Genomic DNA, 27,966 nt, shown 5'->3' on the forward strand with positions numbered 1-27,966 from the left:
CTCCCTGGGAGTCATATTCCACGTTGCCAGGGAGATTCACTCCCCTGGGTGTCTGATCCCACATAGTGGGGAGGGCAGTGATTTCACCTGCCAAGTTGGCTTAGCTAGAGAGAGAGGGCCACATCTGAGCAACAAAGAGGCATTCGGGAGGAGGCTCTTAGGCACAATTATAGGTAGGCCTAGCCTCTCCTTTGCAGCAACAGTCTTCCCAAGGGCAAGTCCTGTGGTAGAGGGCTCAACCCATCAAACCACCAGTCCCCTATGTCTGTGAGCATGTTAGCAACCATTGAGGTGGGGGAGCCCGACACCCCTGCTTTTCCACCAGCTCCTCAGGGGGGCTCTGCATATTATTTTTTTAATTAACTTTTTTTTAAAATCAACTATATCAAAAAAAAGTTAAAAGAAAATATTTCAAACAAACCATAACAAGGGAGTAAGAAAGACAACTAACCTAAGATAACTACTTTACTTCCAACATGTTCCTACTCTACCCCAAGAAAATAACCTAATACAGCAACATTTCTGTGAACTTGTTCCTACCATACCCATCAGAAATTAACAGACCATAGTCATTCCTGGGCATTCCCAGAACAGTAAATTTACCCACGATAGCTTATCTGTTCTCAGTGGGTTATCATTCCGCCTTCCTTAACCGCTTTCTATCGCTAGTTCCCCTGCATTCTACATTATAAACCATTTGTTTTACGTTTTTCATTGTTCACATTACTGGTAGCATATAATATTTCTCTTTTTGTGCCTGGCTTATTTCACTCAGCATTATGTCTTCAAGGTTCATCCATGTTGTCACATGTTTCACGAGATTGTTCCTTCTTACTGCTGCATAGTATTCCATCATGTGTGTATACCACATTTTATTTATCCACTCATCTGTTGAGGGACATTTGGGTTGTTTCCATCTCTTGGCAATTGTGAATAATGCTGCTATGAACATTGGCGTGCAGATATCTGTTTGTGTCACTGCTTTCCGATCTTCCGGGTATATACCAAGAAGTGCAATCGCTGGACCAAAGGGTAACTGTATATCTAGTTTCTAAGGAAGTGCCAGGCTGACTTCCAGTGTGGCTGAACCATTATACAGTCCCACCAACAATGAATAAGAGTTCCAATTTCTCCACATGCTCTCCAGCATTTGTAGTTTCCTGTTTGTTTAATGGCAGCCACTCTAATCGGTGTTAGATGGTATCTCATTGTGGTCTTAATTTGCATCTCTCTAATAGCTAGTGAAGCTGAACATTTTTTCATGTGTTTCTTGGCCATTTGTATTTTGTCTTCAGAGAACTGTCTTCTCATATCTTTTGCCCATTTTATAATTAAGCTAGCTGTACTATTGTCATTGAGTTGAGGATTTCTTTATATATGCAAGATATTAGTTTTTTGTCAGATTTATGGTTTCCAAAAATTTTTTCCCATTGAGTTGGCAGCCTCTTCACCTTTTTGACAAATTCCTTTGAAGTACAGAAACTTATAAGCTTGAGGAGTTCCCATTTATTTTTTCTTTTGTTGCTTGTGCTTTGGGTGTAAAGTCTAGGAAGTGGCCACCTAATACAAGGTCTTGAAGATGTTTCCCTACATTATCTTCTAGGAGTTTTATGGTACTGTCTTTTATATTGAGATCTTCGATCCACTTTGAGTTAATTTTTGTGTAGGGTGTGAGGTAGGGGTCCTCTTTCATTCTTTTGGATATGGATATCCAACTCTTCCAGCCCCACTTGTTGAAAAGACTGTTATGTCCCAGTTCAGTGGCTTTGGAGGCCTTATCAAAGATCAGTCGGCCAGTAGATCTAGGGGTCTAGCTACAAATTCTCAATTCGATTCCATTGATCAATGTGTCTATCTTTGTGCCAGTACCATGCTGTTTTGACAACTGTGGCTTTATAATAAGCTTCAAAGTCAGGGAGTGTAAGTCCTCCCACTTTGTTTTTCTTTTTTAGAGCGTCTTTAGCAATTCGAGGCATCTTCCCTTTCCAAATAAATTTGATACCTAGCTTTTCCAAGTCTGCAAAGTAGGTTGTTGGAATTTTGATTGGGATTTTCTTGAATCTGTAGATGAGTTTGGGTAGAATTGACATCTTAATGACATTTAGCCTTCCTATCCATGAACATGGAATATTTTTCCATCTTTTAAGGTCCCCTTCTATTTCTTTTAGTAGAGTTATGTAGTTTTCTTTGTATAGGTCTTTTACATCTTTGGTTAAGTTTATTCCTAGGTACTTGATTTTTTTAGTTGCTATTGAAAATGGTATCTTTTTCTTGAGTGTCTCTTCAGTTTGTTCATTTCTAGCATATAGAAACATTACTGACTTATGTGCATTAATCTTGTATCCCACTATTTTGCTAAATTTATTTATTAGCTCTAGTAGCTGTATCTTCTATTTCTCAGGGTTTTCCAGATATAAGATCATATCATCTGCAAACAATGACAGTTTTTCTTCTTCCTTTCCAATGTGGATGCCTTTTATTTCTTTGTCTTGCCGGATTGCCCTGGCTAGCACTTCCAGCAAATGTTGAAGTACAGTGGTATCATTGGGCATCCTTGTCTTGTTCCTGATCTTAGAGGGAAGGCTTTCAGTCTCTCATCATTGAGTCTATGCTGGCTGTGGGTTTTTCATATATGCTATTTATCATATTGAGGACGTTTCCTTCAATTCCTACCTTTTGAAGTGTTTTTATCAAAAAGGTTTGTTGGATTTTGTTGAATGCTTTTTTCAGCATCTATTGAGATGATCATTTGATTTTTCTCTTTTGATTTGTTAATGTGTTGTATTACATTGATTGATTTTCTTATGTTGAATCATCCTTGCATGCCTGGAACGAACCCCGTTTGGTCATGGTGTGTGATTTTTTTAATGTGTCTTTGGATTTGATTTGCAAGTATTTTGTTGAGAATTTTTGCATCTATACTCATTAGGGAGATAGGCCTGTAGTTTTCCTTTTTTGTAGTATCTTTGCCTGGTTTTGTATTAGATTGATGTTAGCTTCATAAAATGAGTTAGGTAGTGTTCCATTTTCTTCGATGTTTTAAAAGAGTTTGAGTAAGATTGGTGTCACTTCTTTTTGGAAAGTTTGGAAGAATTCCCCTGTGAAGCCATCTGGCCCTGGGCATTTATTTGTGGGAAGCTTTTTGATGACTGATTGGATCTCTTTAGTTGTGATTGGTTGGTTGAGGTCTTCTGTTTCTTCTCTGGTCAGTCTAGGTTGTTCATATGTTTCCAGGAAATTGTCCATTTCCTCTACATTATCCAGTTTATTGGCATATAGTTGTTCATGGTATCCTTTTATAATTTTTTTAATTTCTTTGGGATCTGCAGTAATGTCACCTTTCTCATTCATTATTTTTTTTAAATGGGTCTTCTTTCTTTTTGATTTTGTCATTCTAGCCAGGGGCTTATCAATCTTGTTGATCTTCTTAAAGAACCAACTTTTGGTGTTATTTATTCTCTATTGTTTTTTTTTTTGTTTTCTGTGTCATTTATTTCTGCTTTAATACTTGTTATTTCTTTTCTTCTACTTGGTTTGGGTTGGTTTGCTGTTCATTTTCTAACTTCTTCAGTTGATTTAGTTCTCTAATTTTAGTTCTTTCTTCCTTTTTAATGTATGTGTTTTGTGCTATAAATTTCCCCCTCAGTACTGCTTTTGCTGCATCTCACAGGTTTTGGTATGTTGTGTTCTCATTTTCATTTGTCTCTATATATTTAGCAATTTCTCTTGCCATTTCGTCTTTAACCCGCTGGTTGTTTAGGAGCGTGTTGTTTAACCTCCATGCACATTCTTTTGATGTATTGTCCATGGCTGTGTCCCACTGCTTTTCAACAGCAGAGTTGAATAGTCGCAACAGAAACCACGCAACCTGCAAAGCCTTGAATACTGGCCCTTTATAGGGAAAGCCTGCCAGCCCCTGGTCCAGGGCAGGGGTAGGTGTGCTGGACTTTGCCTTCTGGGGGACATTTGTCAAATGCTTGGGGACATTTTTGGTTGTCACAGGTGGGGTAGGGCGGGGCATGCTCCTGGCATCTAGTGAGTAGTGGCCACGGGTGCTCCTCAACGCCCTATAGTGCACTGGACAGCCCTCCACATCAGAGAGTTATCTGGCCCAAAATGTCAGAAGTGCTGAGAATAAGAAACTCTGGTGCCCCAGGATAGGGTTTCTTGATTTCAGGTGTTATTTTGTAGAATAGACAGGAAGCGTGTGAAGAAGAAAGTAAAAACTGCTCAATCCCCCCATCCAGAGATAATTAACCTATTTCCTTTTCCATTCCCCTATGTGTAAAAGTAGTATTATATATTTACTGAATTGGAATTACATCTTATGGACCAAAGTGGAATCATTCTGTATTTGTTAGTAACTTGATTAAGAAATTTTTTTTCTCTGCCATTTAAATTAAAAATAACATTTACAAAAGGAATATCTGCCCATCAAAGCTAATGTAGACATGACCCCCACTGGGTCATTAGTGTTACCTAAGTGCACTGGCGATGGTCTTCAGACTGAGATATTACATGTGGGCATTGGTGCTAAGAAGATAATTGGACACATATCCATTGATTTTTTTATATGCAAGGATGTCCACAACACATAGTTTACACTAGCAAAAAATCTGAGACAAGCTACCTGTCCCCGCTAGAGTGCTGGTTAAGTTAGTTGAGGTTAAGCCCTGCTGTGGGATCCCTGCTGTAGTCATCGTAAAGAAAGAGACTGTTAGGTGGGAATGGAAGTGTTTTAGTAGCTGGCAAAGAGCACAGGCGTCACGGTCAAACAGCCTGGATTCGAATCCTAACTCAGCCACTCCACGGGATGGTGGCCTTGGGGCAAGTGACTTGACTCTGCTGGTCTGCTCCTCATCTGTGCAATGAGGCTGGTCATGGCCATGCAGTAGGGCTTGAATGGGATCATGCATGTAAAGTTCGCGGTGCACATCCTGGGACACAAGCTGCTCAATAAACGTTACCAACTTCCTGTTTATTGTCAAGTAACGCAAGATTACAGAACAATACATGTATAGTACATACTGGTTATGCTTTAAAAACACTTGCATGTGTTTGAAGAGGTATAAGAAATTCAGAAGAAATTGGCAATCCCTGTGGGAGTAAGATTATGGAGAAATGTCTGCTTTTTGTTTTATTTAGGTCTGTTTTAGTTTGTTGTAGTGAATAAGTATTATGTTTTAATTTATGAGGGAAACACCTATAATCCCACCCTCATCGAGTTTCGGTAAAAATGATGCCCGCTGGCCAGCAGGTACCCAGTGTTACCCTTTGTCTTTGTCTCATTCCAGCAATGGACCTGGCCCAGGCAGGCAGCACGGTGGAGTCCAAGATCTATGACACTCTGCAGTGGCAGGTAAGGAGCCAGCAGGGGCAGGATCCTGGGCTGGATGGTGCAGGGGCATGGGGCTGCTCTCCCTCTTGACCGTCAACTCCCTCCCCAGATCTGGACCCTCCTGCCTGGGTTCTGCACGAGGCCCACAGATGTGGCCACCTCCTTCAAAGGGCTGGCACGGACACTGGGCACGGCCGTTAGCGAGCGCCCAGATCTGAGGGTCACGGTGTGCCAGGCACTGCGTACCCTCATCACCAAGGGCTGTGAGGCAGGTACATGTGGACTCTGGGCAGGGGACAGCTGGGATAACACGGGTTTCCCTCCCCCATTTCCTGGCCTGCTGTCGCCCGCTGCTAGGCAGAGCCACAGAAAGCAGCTCTTTAGCTCATCCTTTGCAAGGACCTGGGACTTCTTTGTATGTTAGGGACCCGAGGAGGTGGTAAGGGGCTAAAAACTGCCCCTTCCCTCTCTTTACTCCCAGTGTGCTGACAACAGCTGCAGATTTGTTCAGTCAGTGCCAAAGGCTTTCTTGTGTGGCTGGTGCTATGGTGCTGTGCTAGCCCCCGGGACAGGAGCCAGAGAAGAGCAGAGCCTGCTTTGGCACCTGGTTCTCTGTGCCCTGGCTTCAGCCTCTACTGTCACCAGAAGCCACAAACCCATGTGTTCAGGTCCTGTCACAGAGTCCCTCAAAAGAGGCCTCTGGGCCGCAGCCCCAGAGGCCTTTGAAGTGGGGCAACTTCCGTCCCTTTCATGCAAACTTTGGTTCTCCTGCCAGAGGCCGACCGTGCTGAAGTGAGCCGCTTTGCCAAAAACTTTCTGCCAATTCTCTTCAATCTGTATGGGCAGCCTGTTGCAGCTGGGGACTCCCCAGCCCCTCGCCGGGCCGTGTTGGAAACCATCAAAACTTACCTCACTGTTACCGAGCCTCAGGTGAGATGGTGGAGGGAGGAGGAGGGATTCCCTCAGTGGGTGTCGTGTGGGAAAGGCTTAGACCCCTACCCACCAGGGCTCCCTTGGGTCTCTGCTCGCTAGAGAACACGGCCAGACACCAGCAGCCATGGGGGTGGGGCAGCAGCTCCAGGACCTGCTGTTGCTGCTCTGGTTTCTCTCTTCCCTAACAACTCCCTTCTCCTTCTCTCCCTGGGGCTGCCAGTTGGTGAATGGTTTCTTGGAGAAAGCCAGTGAGAAGGTGCTCGACTCCACCAGCTCTGATTTCACCAGGTAATGTGCTCAGGGCCTCCCCACTTGAGCTGGGGCAGCCCAGGGGGCTGGCGGTGTGCCTGGCGGAAGCCCTGTGGCTTCTCTCTGGGATTATTTGGGAAAGTTCTGGGGTATTAGGTGTCCCAGCTCTACCATAAGGCCTGACTGGCTCCTTTTTCCTGGAGAGGCATTTTACCTACTGGGAGGGAGAACCCTAGAGACACACTGTGTGGGTTCAAATCCCAGCTCTACCACTTACAGGCTTTGTGACCTAGGACAAGTTATTTACCTACTGTGGGCCTCTTGTGTCCTCATCTGTAAAATGGGCATAATAGCAGCACCTGGCTCACTGGTTACTGTGAAGATTGAAAGCACCTGGCCCGTTTTGAGTGCTCAATTAATTGCTAGCTGTGATTGTTGCTCACTAGCTGCTTAGAGGCCTCTGTCCTCCCTTCCTTGCGTCTCCTTCCACCACCACCCCCATACCCAGGAGACTGAAGACCACTGATAGCCTGGGCCCTTTTCCAGCCTCCCAACCCCTCCTTGGTCTCCTCTCTCTGAGCAGATTGTCTGTCCTGGACCTGGTCGTGGCCTTGGCTCCTCACGCTGACGAAGCTGCCATCAGTAAGCTGTACTCCACCATCCGGCCCTACCTAGAGGCAAGTTGTGGAGAGCAGACCCCTGCATGAGCACACTTGGGTGAAGTGGGGTCCCTGGGACTGTGGGGCATCTTGTCTCCATCCCCTGCTGCTGCCTCAGATCAGGTCCTTATGTGCCCTCTCTTGTAGCAGCTTCCCCATGTACCCATCCTGCCCATTAGTCATGCAGGTGGCAAAGCGCCTGAACTGCTTGGGCGTCTCTTGTGCCCCTTTGCCTGACTTACTCCCTGTTCAGTAATGCTGCTGTGATGCAAAACACCAGAGATGGATTGGCTTTTATAAAAAAGGGTTTATTTGGTTACACAGTTACAGTCTTAAGGCCATAAAGTGTCCAAGGTAAGTCATCAATAATTGGGTACCTTCACTGGAGGATGGCCAATGGCATCCGGAAAACCTCTGTTAGCTGGGAAGGCACATGGCTGGCGTCTGTTTCAAGTTCTGGTTTCAAATGACTTTCTCCCAGGATGTTCCTCTTTAGGCTTCAGCTCCTTAAAAATGTCACTCTTGGTTGCTCTTGGGGCATCTGTCCTCTCTTAGCCTCTCTGGAGCAAAAGTCTGCTTTCCAAGGCCATCTCCAGAATGTCTCTGTAAGCTGAAGCTCCTCTCTCAGTTCTAGAGCATTCCTTAAAGTGTCCCTCTTGGCTGTAGCTCCTCTTCAAAATGTCACTCTCAGCTGCACTGAGTTCCTTCTGTTTGTCAGCTCATTTGTATGGCTCCAGTGATTTAATTTAGACCCACCCAGAATGGGTGGGGTAACACCATCCTGGAAATTATCCAATCAGAGTCATCCACAGTTGAATGGGGCGCATCTCCACAGAAACACTCAAAGAATTACAATCTAATCAACCCTGATAGATCTGCCCACACAAGATTACATCAAAGATAATGGCATTTGGGGGGACAGAATACATTCAGACTGGCACAGGGGGTTTATTTGGTTACACAATTACAGTCTTAAGGCCATAAGGTAACATATTGGCAATTGGGTACCTTCACTGGAGTATGGCCAATGGCATATGGAAAACCTGTTAGCTGGGAAGGCATGTGGCTGGTGTCTGCTCCAAGTTCTGGTTTCAAAATTGCTTTCTCCCAGGATGTTCCTCCTGAAGCCTCAGCTCCTCTTCAAAATGTCACTCTCAGTTGCTCTTGGGGTGTTTGTCCTCTCTTAGCTTCTCTGGAGCAAAAGTCTGCTTTCAAAGACTGTCTCCAAAATGTCTCTGTAAACTGCAGTTCCTCTCTCAGCTCCTTTGCATTCTCAAAGTGTCCCTCTTTGCTGTAGCAAGCTCACTCCTTCTGTCTGAGCTTATATAGTGCTCCAGTAAACTAATGAAGGCCTACACTGAATGGGTAGGGCCACACCTCCATGGAAACTATCCAATCAGAGTCACCACCTACAGTTGGGTGGGTCACATCTTCATGGAAGCACTAAATCAAAGAATTACAATCTAATCAACACTAATATGTCTGCCCACACAAGATTGCATCAAGGATAATGGCGTTTTGGGGGACATAATACATCCAAACTGGCACACTCCCCAAGCCCATCCCAGACCTGCCTGGTATCATTCCTTCCTGGCCCATCCTCTCCCCGAATCCCCACTCCTGCCATCACTCCAGCCTCCTTAGGCTGCTTTTGAGGGTCCCAGATAAAACAGGCCCCCTGTGTGCCTTTGTGTGTGCTGGGCCCTCTGCTCAAATGCTCTCCCCTGCCCACTGTGGCTCGTGACGCCACACTCACCTCAGCTGCTACCCTGCAAACTCCAACTCACTGACATTTTAATAAGTTAGCAAGCAGTGTGCATAGTGCCCTGGGGGGGAATGTGCGGGTGGACACAGAAGACCAGGCTGGGCCACCCAACCCTGGAAGACATCTTGGGGTGGAGTAACAGCCACACTGAAATAGCACGGAGCTAGTAAGGCACAGAGAGACAGAGAAGAGTGCTCCAGCTGGAAAGATGAGCAGTGCAGAGGCCTGGGCACACAGCAGCCACCGAGGGTTCATGCTGCTGGGGGGGTGTGTTATTGGGGGGACGGGGGTGGTCACTGGAACGAGTTGGAGGGCTGCTTGGCCTCACTCCTGCCGTATCCCCACTACCTGGCACAGGAGTTACTCTTTTGCTGTCCACGTTCTGTTGGTCTTGCCAGACCTCGTGAGCCCAGAAGGGCAGGGTCAGCTTCTCCACGTCCCTTCCAGTGCTGGTCCCCATTAATGGCGGTTGCTCTGTGACTGCTACTCAGTGGGGGTGGGGATGGGGTGGGGGCATGGCAGGTGGAGCTCGAGCCCCTCCTTCCTCACTCCTCCCATCCACTATGCTCCCTTCCCAGAGCAAGGAACATGGGGTGCAGAAGAAGGCCTACCGCGTGCTGGAGGAGGTGTGTGCCAGCCCGCAGGGCCCCGGGGCCCGCTTCGTGCAGAGCCACCTGGGTGACCTGAAGAAGACCCTGCTGGATTCGCTGCGCAGCACCTCCTCGCCTGCCAAGCGGGTGAGGGCCCCACCCGGGGGGGGAGGGGATGCCAGGAGAGGGGCAGCCGTGGAGGCCCTGCAGGAGTGGTGGGGGTCCTGACCAGTGTCTCCCTGCCCACAGCCCCGCCTGAAGTGTCTCATCCACATCGTGAAGAAACTGTCGGGTGAGCACGAGGAGTTCATCGCTGCCCTCGTGCCAGAGGTGAGAGGGTCGGGGTGGGGGTCTAGGGGTAGTTGAGGGTGGTTTCCCTGGAGTGTGACTCCTGAAGACCTGTCAGGATCAAGGGAGGGCAGAGCAGGGGTGCAGGGTGGGCTCAGTTCACAGCCCTGGGGGCCTCACCATGCCCCTCAGGCAGAGCGAGCGGGGCCCGGGAGCCTGTCTGATGGTGCTGTCTGGGCCAGGTCATCCTGTGCACCAAGGAGGTGTCAGTGGGGGCCCGGAAGAATGCCTTCGCCCTGCTGGTGGAGATGGGCCATGCTTTCCTTCGGTTTGGCCCAAACCAGGAAGGTGAGGCCCAGGTGTTTCGGGGCTGGGGTGGATGCTCTGCTCACGGGAGGCGGAGGGGAGCCCCTCAGAGCCACCCATCAAAGAGAAAAGGTGGGGCCAGCTCCCAGGCCCTGGACCTGGGCAGGCAGCTGCTCTCTGACCCAGAAGCCCCTCCCTGGGGGTCCTCTATCCTGGTGTGACTCCGTCTGGTCCCTGCCCTCCCAGACGCCCTGCAGCGCTACCTCGTCCTCATCTACCCTGGCCTCGTGGGCCCTGTGAGCATGGTCAGCTGCAGCATCCTGGCCCTGACCCACCTCCTTTTCCAGTTTAAAGGTAAACGTTTGCTTTCTCAAAGGCCTGGGAAACCCGCAGCATAGGAAAATGCCCAAAAGGTCAGAACAGGATGGCTGCCCTGGGAGGAGGCCACAGGGCAGGAAGAGCCTAAACCAACCCACAGTCCCTCCCTGGCATCTCTCTGCCTTCTCCCCTTTCACTGCCCACAGAGCTGCCATGCAGCCTAGAAACCCTAGGTCCCAACTCAGATAATGGTTACAAGCACAGACTCTAGTCAGATGCTAGGGTTTAGGTCTTAGTTTTCTTATCAACATGTGGGACACTGAAAGAGATCTTAACCTGTTAAAACTTCAGTTTCGTACCTCTGAAATAGGGGGTGAAGTAGCACCATCCTCATAGGGGTTAAAGGAAGAAAGAGACTACTACACGGAGAGCTATTAGAACTGGGCCGGGTACGCAGACATTCCCCCAAGCATTAGCTCCCACTGTTGGCTGTCTGACAGGGATCCCTTGCCCCACAGGTCTGATGGGGACCAGCACAGTGGAGCAGCTGCTGGAGAATGTGTGCCTGCTCCTGGCCTCCCGCACCCGTGACGTGGTCAAGTCTGCGCTGGGCTTCATCAAGGTGGCACTGGTTGTCATGGATGTGGTACACCTGGCCAAACATGTGCAGCTGGTGGTGAGTGCCCTCCCCTCAGAGTGGGGGTGGTAAGCTGGCCTCTTAGCTCCACAAACAACTGTGTGCAGTTAAAGTTCACGCAGGAGGCCTGGAATGGGACTGGCAGAGGCATGACCTTGTGGAGGCAAGGAAAGGTGTAGTGCCCGGGCTGCCCCTCCTCACCCACCATGGCGCCTCCAGGGAACCGAGGGCTCTGCAGAAGCAAAAACCCTCGTACAGATGGGGAAACTGAGACCCTCAAAGGCCACAGTGCTGGTCACAGCAGCGCTAGGGCCAGAACCCATGGCTCAGGACTCAGATTCTGGGCTCTTCCTGTGCAGGGCCCTCATCTTGCTTTTCCCATCTTGCATTTTGACCTTCCTGGTGCTCGAAGGCTCCTCTGGACACCCTCTGCTGGGGCTGCAGAAGGTCTGAAGTGTCCTTTGGTATTGGGCACATGGCCCCTCCTGCCTAAGGGGGGCCTAACCCAGCGGGACATAGGGCTTGGGACAAGCTGGGGTTATCATCCACACCCTCTGTGCACCCCATCTGCTGCCTCAGCTTCCCACTTCCAGCTGGGCTGAGTCACAGCTGACCCCTGGGTCTTTCATGGTGTCTGTCTGTGGGTCAAGGCAGGAAGGGACAGATATGAGTCAGGATGTCCCTGCCTTCCAGAATCTGCAGAGACAGGTAGAGCAACCCGAGCAGCAACCTGCAACGGGAGCATTAGGATTTATAAACGCTCCTCAGAGGATCATTCTAATCCCTTAGGATGGGGGCTCCTGTCCCCCCAACACCATGTAGAACCATTTGCTGTTACAAATGAGTGAAGGCTTAAAAACGGTCAAATCAGACAATAACACAGTTCAATGGAAGGGGGTGGGTATGGAACAAGAAGGAGAAACCCAGTGGTGTTAGGGGAAAGTGTGGCCAGAGGATTAGAAAAAGCTGGGCTTAACTCCTGCCTCTGCTACTGCGGCCACTTAGCAGCCCCTTCACCCTCTGTGCCTCAGTTTCTTCATCTGTAAAATGGGAATGATAATAGCATCCGCCTCATTGGGTTCTAAGGATTCAGTGGGATGATGCGTGGGAAGTGCCAAGTACTGTTCAAGGTATTTGAAATCATAATCTTCGCAGGGTGGTCAGATGTGTGATGAAAGAGGGTATAGGGGGAAGAGAGGGATGCCCGGTTTATGGAGGCATATTGGACCAGAGGTGGACCAGGAGCGGGCCCATCTGACCTTGCTTCTTAGCTGGGCTCATCATTCTGTATTCCTGGTCTGGACAGTATTGAAAGGGTGGGCGTGGTGGGAGGAAACCCCCTCCCCACCCCCTCCACAGCCTGGTGCTCTGCCCGACAGATGGAAGCCATTGGGAAGCTTTCAGACGACATGCGGCGGCATTTCCGCATGAAGCTTCGCAACCTGTTCACCAAGTTCATCCGCAAGTTTGGGTCTGTGGACGGAATAGGGATGGGAGAGGTTGAGGGGTTTCTCATCCCACCGGAGACCAGCTGGGGGACAAGGTCCTTCCCCTGCGGCCTGGGAGGGCTCTGGCTGAACACCTCCTACCTCCGACCAGTGCCCTCACCAGCCGTTCTTTGCCACCATCAGATTTGAGCTGGTGAAGGGGCTGCTGCCTGAGGAGTACCACAAAGTCTTGGTAAACATCCGGAAGGCCGAGGCCCGGGCCAAAAGGCAGCGTGCTCTGAAGCAGGCTGCTGTGGAGGAGGAAGATGATGAAAAAGAGGAGCCTGCCCAGGGCAGAGGCGACAGGTGAAGACCATGGCAAGGCTCCCAAGGACCTGGGCACCCCACCCAGGGCCCTCTCAGACAGTGCCCTGCATCTCTGACCCTCTCCGGAGTGTGCTCTGACTTGCGGCTTCTCTGTCCTCAGCATCGAGGAGATCTTGGCTGACTCGGAAGATGAGGAGGGCAACGAGGAGGAGGAAAGGAGCCAGGGCAAGGAGCGGCGGAAGCTGGCCCGTCAGAGGAGCAGGGCGTGGCTGAAGGAGGGCGGTGGGGACGAGCCCCTCAACTTCCTGGACCCCAAGGTGGCCCAGCGAGTCCTGGGTAAAGAAGCAAAAGGCAGCCAGCCCATCAGCTCTGAGAACAGGCTTGGCTCAGTGCCAGGTTTTTTGGAGGAAGTGGGGGTTTGTGCTGGCCAGTGGGCACCCCTCACCCACTGGCCGTGGCTATGCCATGGGCTGGAACAGAGAGGGCATGTTCAAGGGCAAAGATCGGGGCCCGTTGGTTACGACAAGGGTGGGAGTGGGTCAGGGCTGGCCTTCCACCTCCTCACTGCCATGATCTGCCACCCCAGCCACACAGCCTGGGCCCGGCCGGGGCAGGAAGAGGGACCATGGCTTCAAGGTGAGCGCCGATGGCCGGCTGATCATCCGGGAGGAGGAAGATGATGGCAAGATGGAGGAAGAATCGGACACCAAAGGTAGGACCACACACCCATCCTGGGAACATGGCTGCTTCTGGTCTAGGTCAGGGACACCCTCATTCATCCATTCACTCATTCGTTGGTTCATTCAATAACCATTTGTTGGAAAAGCAAAAGTGAAAACGGATATCAGGAGCCTCTTTCTTAAATGTTTTGAGTTTCTGAAACTTTTTTGACCACATTAAGAAATCTGTTGCAACTCGGCTATTCATACAATTCATTTATAAGTCAAACAAAACAGTGCTTCCCCTTTACTTTGTGAAATCCTCTGTTAGCCTCTCTTTTCTTCCTCCACCCCCCACCCCCCCTTTTTTAACGTAAACTTGACTGAGGCCTTAAAATCATTTTAGAAGTGGAAAGAGCCAGACTCAGACCCTCCCAACATGCCATTTCTGTTGTCTCATGTTGTCCAGGGGTCACCTGAGCATAACTTCTTGGAGTCCTGTTTAGCCTTTGCCTGCTCCCTCTCCCCACATATCCTACCCTTAAATCACAGAAGCTTATGTCTTCTAAGACACTGTCTTCCTTTTTTTTTTGGTTCCCACTGCCACACCCTCCTGCCCTTAGCTCGCTGTAGCCCCCTGCCCAGCACCCCTCAGCGCTGCCTGTGGCGGTCAGTGCCCTTGTCACGTTCCCAGGTACACATGTAATGTGTAACTTCTCGTCTGTCCTCAAGTAGAGCTGGTACTTCACTTGGACTTGCGAGTCAGACTGCCTGAGTTTGGATCCTGACCAGCTAACTTAACCACTGTGTGACTGTGGGCAATTATTCAATCTCTCTGTGCCTCAGTTTCTTCACCTCGAAAGTGGGCCTAGTACCAATACCTCCTTCCAGGGTTGTTAACAAGGATAAAAGGAGGTGAAGTGTGTGGTTTGGAGTGAATGTGACTGTTCCCATTGTCTCATCTGGGCTCTTTGCTGCTCCCCTGTCACCCCGATCTCCTTGTTCCCCTCTGCCCATGTGTTCCTGATGCTGAGACTCTCGCTTCTTGCTTTCTTGCTCTCCAAACCCTTCCTGTTCTTTAAGATACAGTTCAAGTCTCTCTTCACAGCCTTTCCCTGGCACCTCAGCCTTCAGGACTCCTGCCGAGCCCATGGGTGCCCGGGACTATTCATGTTTTGGTTGTTTCTTATTTTTTTGTTTTTTGATTGTTTTTGTCTTTTGGTTGTTGATTGCATGAATTTGTCCTCTCCCTAGCTGGTCTGTTTCATAATTCTTTATATCCCCACACAGTGTTCAACACATTCAGGGCAACCAAAAAGGTTTGCAGGTAGGAGAATGAAGCAGTCCTCCTGGCACTGCAGGGGCATGTGCAGGGCCAGTAGAGAGCCTGCATCCCCAGGAAGCTCAGGGCTTTCCTAGAGCCTCAAGCATTCGCCACAGAAATAGGGGCACTGCCTCCTTGAGGGGAGCATCGGCCCTGGGGCCTGGGATGGGAAGGAAAGAGGGACAGTGTTCAGGGGTCTTGTCTCACAGAAAGAGAACATGGGTTCTGGGGAAGGTGGTTTCCTGGGCTGGAGTTGGCAGCTCCCTCAGCCACATGAGCCAGGATGAGGCAGGAGGACAGGGTGGGCTTTAGGGAAACGAGAGCTCCCTGAGTGCCCACAGGCCTCTCTTCCTTCCAGGTGAGGATGAAGAGATGGCCGACCTGATGGAAGACATGGGCGTCAGCAACGTAAGTAATTGCTGCTGACTGGAGGGCTGTGGGCTCCGACCTAAGCCTCAGGCCCAGCATCTCCTCCTCCTCATCCCCACGCCCCTCCCTCCCCCTCCACCTTCTCTGCTTCCAGAATCCTCCCAGATGTGCGTAGTGTCCAGGCCAGAGGGCTGGAGGTGCCGGGCAGGGGAGAGGATGTGATGGCTGAGCCCACTGGGTGGGGTTCAGACTACTCTGAAGCTCGGGGTGGCAGCAGTTAGTGCTGGCTGGGTTGTCCGGCTGCAGAAAGAGAGGCAAAGCTCCTCTCCTCCGAGGCCGTGTGCCGTGCCGGCTGGAAGGGCCACAGCTGGCCTGTGTGCTCCAAGGGGGAGGTTCCTGCAGGGTTGGGAGCGTCCACCGTTGGAGGGGTGTGCACTGTGCCAGGCATCGTGCTCAGGTTCCCCAGGCATTCCTCGCATCATCCTCATGGAAGACAAGAGCTTTATATCAGCCCCATTTCCAGAGAGGGCTTCCAGAGGTATGTCACTCCCTACACCTTGCCCAAGGTTGCAGGGCTCATTAGATGCCTACCAGGGATTTGAACCCAGGTCTTCCTGTCCGAGAACTTGACCTCCCTGCACCCATTACCCCTCTTGATCTGGCAGTCACTGCTGCCCAGGATGGGAGGCCGACTTCCAACTGCCCTTCCTGAACCAGCAGGGGCAAAGTGCTCCCAACTCATCATAATGACTGTCCCCAGGGCCCAGCACCGAGTGAGGGATCGGGGGAAGGTGGAGTGCAGTTTGCCTGAGGTGAAGAATTAGTAGAGCTGTTCTCTCAAGGCTGAAGACTTCATTTTCCCTGTTAGGAAGACGGGGGCTAAGCTGAGGGTTGGGGTACACAGATGAGCAAGGGGATTCAGTGTGGAGGCAGAGCAGTGGAGCAGCTGAGAGCCTGTACTTCCTAGCTGTGTGATCTCAGACAATTCCTTGCCCTCTCTGAGCCTTACTTTCCTCTTCTGTGCATGGGAGCTTTTCATGCTCAATGCACGTTACTGCTGCTTTTACTGTTACCATTACTGAGGAAAATGCCATCCCCTTGTTCACCAACTTCCTGTTTCTCTTTTTATAGAAAAAACATCAGAAGCTTAAGCATCAGAAAGAGGCTGAGGATGAGGAGCTGGAGATGCCCCCTCAGTATCAAGGTGAGACTCTGGTCTACCAGGACACACTAACTCCTGTCATCTGCCCAGGGAGGGACAGCAGAGCCATGAGGTTGCAGAGCCTGACTGCTTTTGGCACCAACAAAGACTGGCTGCTAGTCACCCAATAGTGGGCCGGGGGGTGGGGGCCAGGAAGAGCCTGGGGGTTAGGAGATCCATATGGAGCCCCCAGCCCCTCCTAGGGGCCCCTGTGGCCCCACTGCTCCCTACCATGCAGGCCTTCCATGAGGCTGGCACCCAGTCCTGGGCAGCATTTTTCTGCTGTCCACCCCAAGAATTCCAGTCCTGAGTCAGGCCAGGTTTGGAGAAGCCACTTTGCCCATGTTGAGGGTGAGAGTTGGCAGGGTTTGTATTCGCCCAACCAGGGATTCCCCTATACATTTGTCTGTGGGCCCTCAGGCTGTCCCCTCTCCAGAGCAGCTGCTAGACATGCCAGGGGGGTGCCCGATGCCAGAGGCTTCCCATCTGTCTCCTTCCTCCCAGGGCAGTCCCTGCAGGGCCTGTGCCCCCAAACCCTTGTAGCAGAGCCCTTACTGTGCACCCCAAGGTCCAGGGCCTCCTCCGGGAACTCTACTGACCCCAGTAATGGGTGTATCCCCGTTAGCGGCACTCCAACCTGGCTGGAGAACCACAGCTCCTTCTCCTGTGGCCCCACAAGCCTGGGCCCAGTTCTCTCTTCTGCCCCAAGATGCTGTGGTACGAAAGAAATGGCACCAGAGGAGAGGCAGAAGCCTGCGTTCAGAACGCCTTAGCTGGCTGCTGCTTTGCTGTGTGACCTTGGCCCCAGTCACAGGGGCCCTCTCTGAGCCTCTAGTTCCTCGTCTATGAAAGAGGGATTCATCCTAGTCATCTCCGAGAGTCCTCCTGGGTGAGCTTTGTAGGAGTCCATCCATGACTGTCGGAGTCCAGGCTGGAAACGACCGTGACCTGGGCAAGCACTCTGACCTCTCTAAGCCCAGTTTTCGCACTCAGGCAATGGGATGAACCCTGCCTTCTGTCTCATAGTGTGGGTGTGAAGCCCAGACGGGATCAAGGAGAAAGCCTTTGAAACTCCAAAAGTGCCACATTTTACAGATGAGCTTAAGAGGCTCCAGAAAGTCGAGACTTGCCTGAGGTTGGAGCTGGGAGTTGAATGCCATGGGTTCGTCTGACTTCAAAGCCCTAGAACAAATGGAGCAGGTTTAGCTCTGGAGAGTGTGGGGTGTTTTATATTAGTAGAAAATACATAGAGGTCCCTGATAGGTGTATCCGAGGATTCTGTGTCAGTCTGAGGAGCCTAGTGATCCGACTGTCAAATCCCTGGACAGTCCCTCCTTGAGGGAGGACTTTATCCTTGGTTGGTGGAGAACAGAGCCCAGTCCCTGGCCTTCCCCATCTGCCCTGGCAGCTCTCTGAAGAGGAGGTGCCCATTGCCTTCTTCAGCTCTCGGGCACCTTCCAGGAGGAGGCTTCCCTGCCTTTGTTGACTTAGGGTCTTTGTATCCCCCTTTAGCTGGAGGCTCCGGCATCCATCGCCCTGTGCCCAAGAAGGCTGAGCCTGGGGCCGAATACAAGGCTAAGGTAAGAGCTGTGGGTGGGGGAGAGGGGTCCCCTGGACAGGTGCCAGGGAGGGGCAGCCCTCCAGCCCTGGCAGAGCATCTGGGAAGGGGGCAAGGACAGCTGTGCCCGTCACCATCCTGGAGAGGGAGGCACCCTGGTGCAGCCAGGCTGACGCCAGGGAGGAGGAAGGGAGCATGCTGGGCTCTTGTTGGCACCTGAAGTTGAGGACCTTTGATGTGTGCCGTTCCAGGGCTACCGGGGCTCTTCGGCACCACCTAAGGGAGAGGACGAGGGGCAGAGGGTCATGCCCGTGGAGCTAGGGGCTGGGGTAGAGGGGACACTACACTCCCAGCTGACCCTGTTTCTCTGGCTGAGCAGAAGGCGAAGGGTGACGTGAAGAAGAAGGGTCGGCTCGACCCCTACGCTTACATCCCCCTCAACAGGAGCAGGCTCAGCCGCAGGTCTGGTTCTGTGCTGGGGGTGGGTAGGGGCTCAGCACTAAAGAAGGGAGGGCCTGGTCCTAGTAAACGCTGCTCAATTGCTCAAGTGCCTGCCAGTTTTTATTTTTTAATGTGCACTTATATGTAGTTGGCGTGTGTATGGTATGATTTCAACTGCTTTTTTAAATGTGATAATAAGTCATAAAAGCATTTTCTGGCATACATGTGTTCTACAATGATAATTTCAAACAGCTTTGTGTAATTTTGTCTTTCGTAATCCCCCATTGGTGGGAAATTAGAGTTGATTCCAACTTTTGGCCATTAAATCAGGTTCTTAGGGGTCATGTGAGATACCATATGCAAGAGCGCTTTGGAGATGGAATACTACAGAAGTACAAGGATGGTGCTGTAAACTGCAATTGTGCAATGTGTTCTGCTGAATAAAAGTTACCTTTAGAAGCAAGGATGGGTGGACAGAGTGAGCTTCAGTTTTCTCTGTGCATACATTTGAGGAGGTACTAGACGGGGAGCACCCTGTGTCCTGGGGCCTCGTGCCCCAAGTGGAACGGCCAAGTCCAGGCATGAATCACGTGGAAGCTGGGGCTGTGCACGAATCTGCCCGATCACATGCTCCCGCTCCTGGCAGTGTCCCATTCCCCATTCTCTGCTGGTGCTGGGGAGGAGCCACCTTTTGACATTATGGGAAGGGCTACCTGTTCTCAGTGAGGTGTGACCTTTCTGTTCCTTGTCCCTATAGGAAGAAGGTGAAGCTGCAGGGACAGTTCAAAGGCCTGGTGAAAGCTGCCCAGCGGGGGTCCCAGGTGGGGCACAAACTCCGCAGAAAAGATCGCCATTCCTGAAGCCCTGGGGCCCCGGGGCCACTCTGTGGTCCAGCCTGAGGCCCCTTGTCAGCCCCAGAGCTGCCTGACATGAGCTCCAGATGCTCTGGAGTTAGAATGACTTGTTGGAACCAGGGTTTGGCTCCCAGACAGGCACCCAGGATTTTGGAAGCTCCAAACAGGGACCACCCTTTATAGATGTCCCTGGCACATGGAGATGGGAGTGTGGCCTCAGTGCCCCTGGGTAGGCCCACAGAGGCAGCCGTGCTTTCTGCTGAGAGTGGTTGTGCCTAATGGAGCAGATAGTCCAAGGATTTCCCCAGTGCTTGTTTCCTCCAGCTGCTTGTAGCCATGTGGCACTCTTGGGCTGCCTCTGGGCTGGGTGTGGGAGATTTCTTGTGACCACATGCAGAATAAACCTGTACCACCTTGCATTATCCCTAGAAACTTTGTGTTTCATCACCAGCCCTGTCCAGCTATTGACAACAGTGACTTGACCCCCTTCCTGCCCACTTTCCGGCATCCAGTCCAGGGTGTAGCTGGATGCTTTGCACACAGGTCAGGCTTTGGAACTTGCCCAGTGGCACCGACTTACGTCAGGAAGCTCTGTGACTTCAGTTTACAATCCTAGTCAGTGTTGTTTGGGGGGCTAGGAGGGGCAGCCAGTACTGCAGAGCTGGTCTCCAGAGCCACGAGTTACCCAGAATAGGAGGAGGCTGCCACTGAGAGCTGCTCGGAGCTGCAGCTTCTACTGCCCCAGGCTGCCCTTGGGCAGAGTCTCTCCCTGCAGCTTTGCTCATTTATTCAGCCAAGTGTTTACTGAGCCCCAACACGCGCCACACACAACTTGATTTGTCCACCTCTGTTTCCTTGCATTCTCCTTCCTAGCCAGGTGGATCATGTACAAAGAGCAACACGATTCCCACTTTGGTTTTTGGTCTGGAGCAGAGAAGAGAATGGCTCGGGCCTCCTGAGCTCCTGAGCCCACTCATCCCATCAGCCCAGGGTTCCTCTTGGATGTGCCTTCCCAGCAAGCATCAAGAAGCAAAGAACCCCAGGACTCCCCCCTGAGGAACTGTGCTTTGTCCTCTGGCACTTACTTGATCACTAGTTTTTCTCATGGCAAATTCTCACTTGAGATGAGACCACCTCACCTCCCCCTAAATAGTTTCCATTCCCTTTCAATGCGCTTAGCTCCAATAATGTTCCCAGGAGGCTCCGTGCACCTCCTGACACCCTGTCCCACAATAATGTTCCACTCATCCTCTAAGGGGCTCAAGTCTTAACTGCATCCATTGCTCCCCAAATTTGAGCATTCCCTGGCTTTGGGGTGAGAAAGTTGAGAGGTACCACGCTTCGCCCAGAGGTGGCACTGTTCGCACGCCTTGGTTACAGAGAGCCTGGAAAAGAGGTGGCTGTTAGGGATTTGCAAAGGTGGTCTAACCCTGACCGCCGTTACTACACTCTGGATGCCAGGTGGGTCAGATGAAGCCACTCCCAGCCCTTTCCCATGTTCTTTCTTGGAAAATGTAACTGCAGTAGGAAGTTTCGTGTGAGGTGGTATGAGCCAATTACCCAGTGTTGATGTTTAAAACAAGTTTGAAGCCAACCTACTTACAGTGTTTTCCAAGGAGCTTTGTTTCCTTTCAAAGGTGGGAGGGTAGGTGACCTAGAAAGCTTCCATATTCTTTAGGAAGCAGACTTTAAGTGCATCTTATCTTGATGCAGAGGCAAGAATTATTAATCTTCTGCCCCAGAAACTTCAGGTGCATGAAGCATCTGCCAAGAAAGTCAGTGCTGCTGTTGTTTCAACCTTAGTAGGGAAGGGGCAGGCACACTGCGCCACCCAAGGCTCATTGCGTTGAAGGACAAATACAAACATTGAGAACCATCCCCCATTCCCCCAAGGACCAGATTTACTATTTTAATTTCATTGTGCTTTTGACAATGTCAGAACCTAAGGTTTTCCTTTGGGGTCCGTCTTTCTCAGAAATGGAAGGCAAAACATACCCCACCTGACAGCATGAAAACAACCTTTTGTGCTGTGTTGCCTGAGGAAGTGGTAAAGCACAGATATGTCTGTCTCACATCAGGGATTTGCAAATTTGCAAAGGTGATCTAGTCTTGACCCCCATTATTATGCTTCTGGACATAAATGGGTCAAGTTAAACCAATCCTACCCCTTCACCATTTCCCTTCTGGGGAAATGTTAACTTGCAGTTGTGGCAGCAGGGCTGGGGGCACCGTCCCAGCAGTTCACGCCTGGCACCGGCAGTCCTCTTCATTAGGGACACCTTGGATTTGCAAGCCTGCCTCAGGCCGGCAAGTTCATCAGTCCCAAGAAGGGTTTTGTTTTCTCTATTTGCAAAACATGGCGACAACTCTAATGAAGTTCAAGTAGCCTCTTTTCAGTCCTCAGTCCTCAGGGTTCTTTCCCCCATCTCCTTCTCGGTTGCTTTTTTTTTTAAATGCAATTTTATTGAGATATATTCACATAACATACAATCGTTCAAAGACGGTTGCTTTTTGTGTCTTCAAAAGGTAATTTTAAAAAGTTAAAATATTCTATATTTCATTATATAATAAAGATTCATCAAATATTTAGAAAAATACAAAAGCAAAAGCAAGGGCTAGAATCACTCCACTTAGATTCTCACTTTTAACTCCAGTGTATTTCATTCTTTTTTCTGTACACAGAGCTCTTTTTTAATGCAAAAAGATAGTTTTTAATACAAGTTTATATTCTACATTTCACCTGACTCTAACAAAGCCTTTACCCTACCAACGTGCATGCTTCGTAAACATCGTTTTTAGTAGCCTGGTGTAGACATCTGCCCCGTGGGTACAGCTCAGCTTATTCACGAAGGGCCCTTGAGTCCACGCCCATGTTGCTCCCTGCTGTACGTGGGAATTTAATGCCGTCACTAGACACCAGCTCAGGTGCAAAGCAGTATTTAGAAAAAGACACAGTGACCACTCTTTGCTCTATTTTTGAAATACATTATCAAGAATAGATGACTGTATTCCAGAAAATAATTCTGATTTGGGGCACCGTGAGCTGGCTCACCATTTCCTGAAATTACCCTCAATGTGGCTCCTGGGATTAGGAGCCCCAAGCTGTAGAGAGGCTGGTAGGTCCTGGGCTGTGATGGCAGAAGTCCTCGCAGGCTAAGTCCTGTTGGTCGATAATGGAAATGCCTAGGGCAGGATTTGGAGACTAGTCACTCACCAGTGAATATGTTTAAGAATGCATGCAGTGAGCGTGGGCCAAAAGTGGCTTACTGCTGCACACTTGCCATCCCTGTTTGGGGTCTGGATTTCAGCCTTGCAAATCTAAAATCTGTGTTGATTCAGGTTCAGAGAGGGTAAAACAGACTCGAGAGACCTAGTCAAAGTTATGATTTATTAATTTGTAATGAGAAATATAACTGCCAAGGAGTCCAAGTTACTCATGGTGGCTCCTCTGTACATGCTGCCCCTTGCAGAGGAAGGCAAAATAAAAACAAAAGCAATGACACCTCATAAAAACAAATGATATACTCAGTGTCATCGAGGCAGGATGGTATTGTCTCCTTGGGGAAACACTTGCCAATGGGGGCCCATGCTCCTAGCAGCCTGTTGGGTCCCTGTCCATTCTGGTTAGTGCTGCAGAATGGGATAGATCCTCTCCAGTGTCTGCCAAGATTCTGCAGCCACTTTCCTGGTGTTCACAAGCTTTTCTGAGACTTAATTAGGCTTATTCACATTCAGGCTTGCCAGGACTTAATTTCCAAACCCAGCTTTTCTGCCTTTCACCAGGGAGATGTCCTGTTCCCTCAGGTGCTTCATATAGATAACTAATCCTAACCACCATGTGTGGACTTGAAGGGTTTAACTTTCAGAGGGCAGCCTGGTTTCCACGTTCCAGGGATGTCACTCTGTAGACCCATGGGTACCAATTACAGAGCTGATTCCATTTTAAGTCAATTTCAGAGAGGATCTGAGGCACCAACCACAGGCAGATGGATGTGTGAATGGTGCTAGGAAGAGCCTGTACATCCTTAAGAACCTCTAAGTTCTGCAGGCCCTAGTTTTGCGTTAGTCATGCTTTTAACCAGAACTGTTGGCTAGGACATAGATCTTGAACTTGGGGCCACTGAGCCTCAACTACAAACACAGCCAATAACCTGGGACCAACCCTCAGCTGTAAATATGCCCATAAAAATGACAAGGTGCAATATTACTGTGAGTAAATTTCACATGGCCCTGTATATTGATTGATTGATTATGATAACCCTTATCAAACATGCCTGCCTTATTCATTCCAGCAGCTTTCAACTCCTCGCAAAAGGTGGGGTGCACCTCCAAAACAAATACAAATAATCAGCTGGCACACCTATGCAGTATTTATTCTGAAGAAAATTCTTTCCTGTCCAGATGAGGACTACCACATGGGCCATGTGGGTCCCCTCCCTGGGGCCTAGCATCTGTTCCATGCACAGTCACACTGGGTCCACACCTGGCAGATTCGAATCTCCTGTGCAAGTGTAGCTGTAATTACCACTCCCGCTCATTCCGAACTCCCCGGTTTACCAAACTCTTTCACATCCACTGTGTCTTTTGGTCCCTGTGGCAGTCACATTGCGATTATGGTTATTATCATGATTCCCACTTCACAGCTGAGAACCCAAAGGTGGAGAAAATGCATGGTTTGCACCAAGTTAAGCAGGCTGTATAAGACAGCGCCCAGGTTCCCAGAGTTCAAGCCCACACCGCTGCAACTGTAGCCCGCAGGAGGATGGTGTCGCAAAGAGGCTGGGCTGTGAGTTTCAAAACCATGCAGTTGGGACACCAGTGTCTGTTCTCCTCACTCCTCACCTTGCAGGCTCTTTGCTCCCAAAGCAAATTACTCAGGAAACTAAGACCAACTATAGAACGGGTTTCTTTGTACTTCATGGGAGAAGGTTGGAATTGTGCCAGGATTGACTTTCTTGGTGGGGCAGAGCAGGGCAGGGTGGTTTACTGGGTATTCCTTTCAAGGAAGGGAAAATGGAGTTGGCTGCAAGTCTTTCTTCCTTTACATCATTTTCATCTTCCACATTTCTCTCCTTTCTTGCAATTTTATGTGTCAACTTGGCTAGTTTATGGTGTTCAGTTGTTTGGTCAAACACTGGCCAAGTTGTTACTGTATTTCATAGATGGAATTAGCACCGAATCAGTTCACCTTAAGTAAAGAAGATTGCCCTCCAAAATGTGCATGAGCCTCATCCAATCAGTTGGAGGTCTTAAAAAGGAGAACTGAGAATGAGAAGGAATTCTGCCACTACTCCCTCTACCCCTCCCCGGCTTCCCTACAGACAGACTTCAACATCACTCCATCCAGAATTATTTACACCTCCAACCTGCCCTAGGCAATTCAGTAGCCCCCACAATCGCACAAGACAATTCCTTATTATATATACATGCATATATATGTACATGTATGTATGTGCATGTAATATGTATTTATATATAACCTGTTGGTTCTGTTTCTCTGGAGAACCCTAATACACACTCACTGAGCATTTATTCTGAGCAAAGGACTTCCTTCCAAAGAAGCCTTTCGTGAGGCAATGGGGATATAGTAATGAGCAAAGCAAAACAAGATGCTTGTCTTCAAGAAGCTTAAGGGGAAGAGATAAGTTATAAATAAAAATCATTAAAAAGATAAAACACAAGATTGAAATAAGTATTTTGATGGTTAAGTGCAATGCTTTGAGAGGACCTGATTTGAACAGGGGTCATGAGGGGCTGGCTTCTTGGAGTGAGTGACATTTGGCCGAAACCTGAACTAGGAGGTAGGCAGGCAAACAACCTAGGGTCTAGAATTTCATGTGCCTGGGCCTAAGGGGAGTCATCTGTTGGAATCTGGTTGGAAGGTGAGCTTTGTAAGCCAGAATTGTCTTGACGCTCTGTTTGCAGTCTAATTGTTTCTATTTAGATTGTATGTTTCTACGTGTATGGATGGGTTGTTCTGCTCAAGTTCCTCTAAACCACTTTGGGCCACGCTGCTGCAGGCAAAGAATGGGGGAAAGAATGCACAGAGGCCCTCAAGCCAAAATGGAAAGCTAGGCGTTGGAAAGCATGGGACAGCCGAAGGCCGAAGGGAGGCTGGGAGGCGGGGAGAGAGGCTAACTCTCACAGGGCCTTGAGTTATATTAACTCCTATGGGGGTTAGATTCCTGATGGGGGGAGGGCTGCCCTAATCTGATTTGCATTTTTTTAAAAAGATCACTTGCTGTCATGTGGACCATGGATTGGAAGAGGGAAAGCAGGAAGGAGGAGACATACTAGGAATCTGCTGTCAGAGCCTGGACCAGACGGAATGGTGCAGTAGGCTGAGGCGGTGCTGGTGGTGGAGACAAGAGAAGTGGCTATAAGGGACTGGAAAACTGCGATCTGAAGTCCGTGCTGTTGGTGAGGGATCTTCCAGCGACCCCTTCAGCTTCTGTAGAGGGAAGATGAACCCCTTGTGGACTGGGCCTCCAAGGCTGCCCACAGTGCAATCATTCAACAACTTTTATTGTTGCCTCTTTTGCGTCACACATTGTTCTAGGTGCTGGAAATACAGCAATGAACAAAACAAACAACTTCCAGCTTTCATGGGGTTGGAGACAAGGAAGTACTTTTAGCAGGTCATTACAAAGAAACGTGAAGCAGAAGAGGAATAAGGAGTGCTGGATGGGATGGAGGAATGGTTTCAATTTAAATTGGGTGGTCAGAGGAGCTGGTTAAAGATTTGAAAGAGATGAGGAACTGAGCCTTTAGATAACTGTGGGGATGGACATTAAACAGCACACTCTTCAACAACCAATGTCTTAAGGAAGAAATTACAAGGGAAATTAGGCAATACCTAGAGGTGAATGAAGACAAGGATACAACATACCAAACTTATGCATGCAGTGAAGGCAGGCTCAGGGATTTTATAGCTATGAACGTCTCTATTAAAAAAGAAGAAAGATCTCAATTTAATAATCCAACTTTATATCTTGAGGAGCTAGAAAAAGAAAAGCAAACTAAACCCAAAGTTAGCAGAAGAAAAGAAATAATTTAAGATTAGAGCAGAGGTAAATGAAGTAGAGAGTATAAAAACAATTGAGAGAATAAACAAAAAGTTGGTTCTTTGAAAAAAAGTTAATAAAATTGATAAATCTTTCATTAGACTGATGAAGAAAATAGAGAAAAGATGCAAATAACTAAAATCAGAAAGTAAAATGGTGATAACACTACTGACCTTATAGAAATCAAAAGGATTATAAAAGAATACTATGAACAGCTATATGCCCCAAAATTAGATAACCTAGAAGAAATGGAAAAAATTCCTAGAAATATGAAAATTACCTAAATTGACTCATGAAAAAAATAGAAAATCTCAACAAACCTATAACAAGTGCAGAGATTGAATCAATAATCAAAACCTTCCACCAAAGAAAAGTCCAGGACCAGATGGCTTCACTGGTGAATTTTATCAAATATTTAAAGAAGAATTAACAACAATCCTTCTCAAACCCTTCTGAAAAATTCAAGAGAAGGGAAAACTTCTAATTCATACTATAAAGGTAGCATTGCTCTGATACCAAAGCCTGTAAAGACATCACAAGAAAAGAAAATTACAGACCAATTTCCCTTTTGATATAGGTGCAAAAATCCATAACAAAACTCTGACAAACCAAATACAACAGCATATTAAAAAGATTCTATTCCATGACCAAAGTGGGATTTATCCCAGGAACATAAGGGTGGTTCAACATGTAAAAATTAATCATGATGCACAACATAAATAGAATGAAGGAAAAAGGGCATGATTATCTCAATTAACACAGAAAAGACACTCACCCCAATCCAGCACCGTTTCTTGATAGATGACTGTGGGAATGGTCCAAATGGAGGAAACGGCAAATGCAGCGGCCCTGAGCTTGAGGTGTTGGAGGACAGTGAATGCAAGAGTGGGAAGAGAGGAGTTCAAGAAAAGAACAGCGGCCAGGTGGTGAGGGCCTTGTAAGCCACTGTAGGGACTTTGATTTTTACTCCCAGTGGTGAGGGGAACCATTGGAGGGTTGTGAACATAGGGTTACGTGATCTGATTTAAATTTTTTCAGAGAATCACTGGGATTGCTTTGTTGAGAATAGACTGTAGAGGGGCAAGGGCAGAGCAGAGACTAGTTAAAAGATCATTGCAGTCATCCAAGCAAGAGATAGTGGTGGCTGGGTTCAGGATATATATTGAAGGTAGGGACCACAGGGTATTCAGAAAGATTGGATATGGGGTGTGAAAGGAAGAGAGGAATCGAGGATGACTCCTACCTGAGCAGCTGGAATCACCTGAGCAGCTGGAATCATGGAGTGGCCATTAACTAACTGAGATGGGGAAGACTGCAGAAGAGCATTTGGGGGCAGGAGAGTCAGGAGTTGAGTTTTGGACATGCTGAGTTTGAGATGGCTATTAGACATCCAGAGACGATGTTGAGGAGCAGCTGGGTATAGAAATCTGGAACTCACGGGAGAGGTCCAGGCTGGGTTTATATGTTTGGGTGTCGTGTGTGTGAGTGGGATGAAATCAATGAGAAGGTGGGTGTAAATAGAGAAGAGAAGACAACACTTCTGAGGCCTGAGCTTGGAACACTCCAAGGTTAACAGCAGCCAGGCAGGAGAGAAGCTAGTCACACTTCAAGTGCCCAGTAGCCCCATATGGCTAGGTCTTACCAAATTGAACACCGTTT

General features: G+C 49.0%; 1 protein-coding gene across 2 annotated transcripts in view; it reads left to right on the forward strand.

Moving 5' to 3' along the window:
* Positions 1-19,671, forward strand: part of RRP12 (ribosomal RNA processing 12 homolog) — a 35,264-nt gene extending 15,593 nt beyond the window's left edge. Inside the window, exons 16-34 of one of the 2 annotated variants that reach the window (XM_037804761.1) lie at positions 5,295-5,359; positions 5,448-5,610; positions 6,114-6,268; positions 6,492-6,559; positions 7,104-7,197; positions 9,523-9,681; positions 9,784-9,864; positions 10,065-10,170; positions 10,375-10,482; positions 10,965-11,122; positions 12,463-12,626; positions 12,715-12,876; positions 12,998-13,173; positions 13,424-13,549; positions 15,179-15,228; positions 16,321-16,393; positions 17,903-17,970; positions 18,328-18,410; positions 19,147-19,671. In XM_037804761.1, coding sequence (XP_037660689.1) covers positions 5,295-5,359; positions 5,448-5,610; positions 6,114-6,268; positions 6,492-6,559; positions 7,104-7,197; positions 9,523-9,681; positions 9,784-9,864; positions 10,065-10,170; positions 10,375-10,482; positions 10,965-11,122; positions 12,463-12,626; positions 12,715-12,876; positions 12,998-13,173; positions 13,424-13,549; positions 15,179-15,228; positions 16,321-16,393; positions 17,903-17,970; positions 18,328-18,410; positions 19,147-19,249 — 2,162 coding nt within the window. In that variant the 3' untranslated portion in view covers positions 19,250-19,671. The remainder of the gene's footprint in view (positions 1-5,294; positions 5,360-5,447; positions 5,611-6,113; positions 6,269-6,491; positions 6,560-7,103; positions 7,198-9,522; positions 9,682-9,783; positions 9,865-10,064; positions 10,171-10,374; positions 10,483-10,964; positions 11,123-12,462; positions 12,627-12,714; positions 12,877-12,997; positions 13,174-13,423; positions 13,550-15,178; positions 15,229-16,320; positions 16,394-17,902; positions 17,971-18,327; positions 18,411-19,146) is intronic. The other variant, XM_037804762.1, reaches the window with a different exon arrangement.
* The last annotated feature ends 8,295 nt before the right edge of the window (positions 19,672-27,966 follow it).

Source organism: Choloepus didactylus, chromosome 15 (genome assembly GCF_015220235.1).
Source record: "Choloepus didactylus isolate mChoDid1 chromosome 15, mChoDid1.pri, whole genome shotgun sequence".
In the NCBI taxonomy this organism is placed as follows: Eukaryota; Metazoa; Chordata; class Mammalia; order Pilosa; family Megalonychidae; genus Choloepus; species Choloepus didactylus.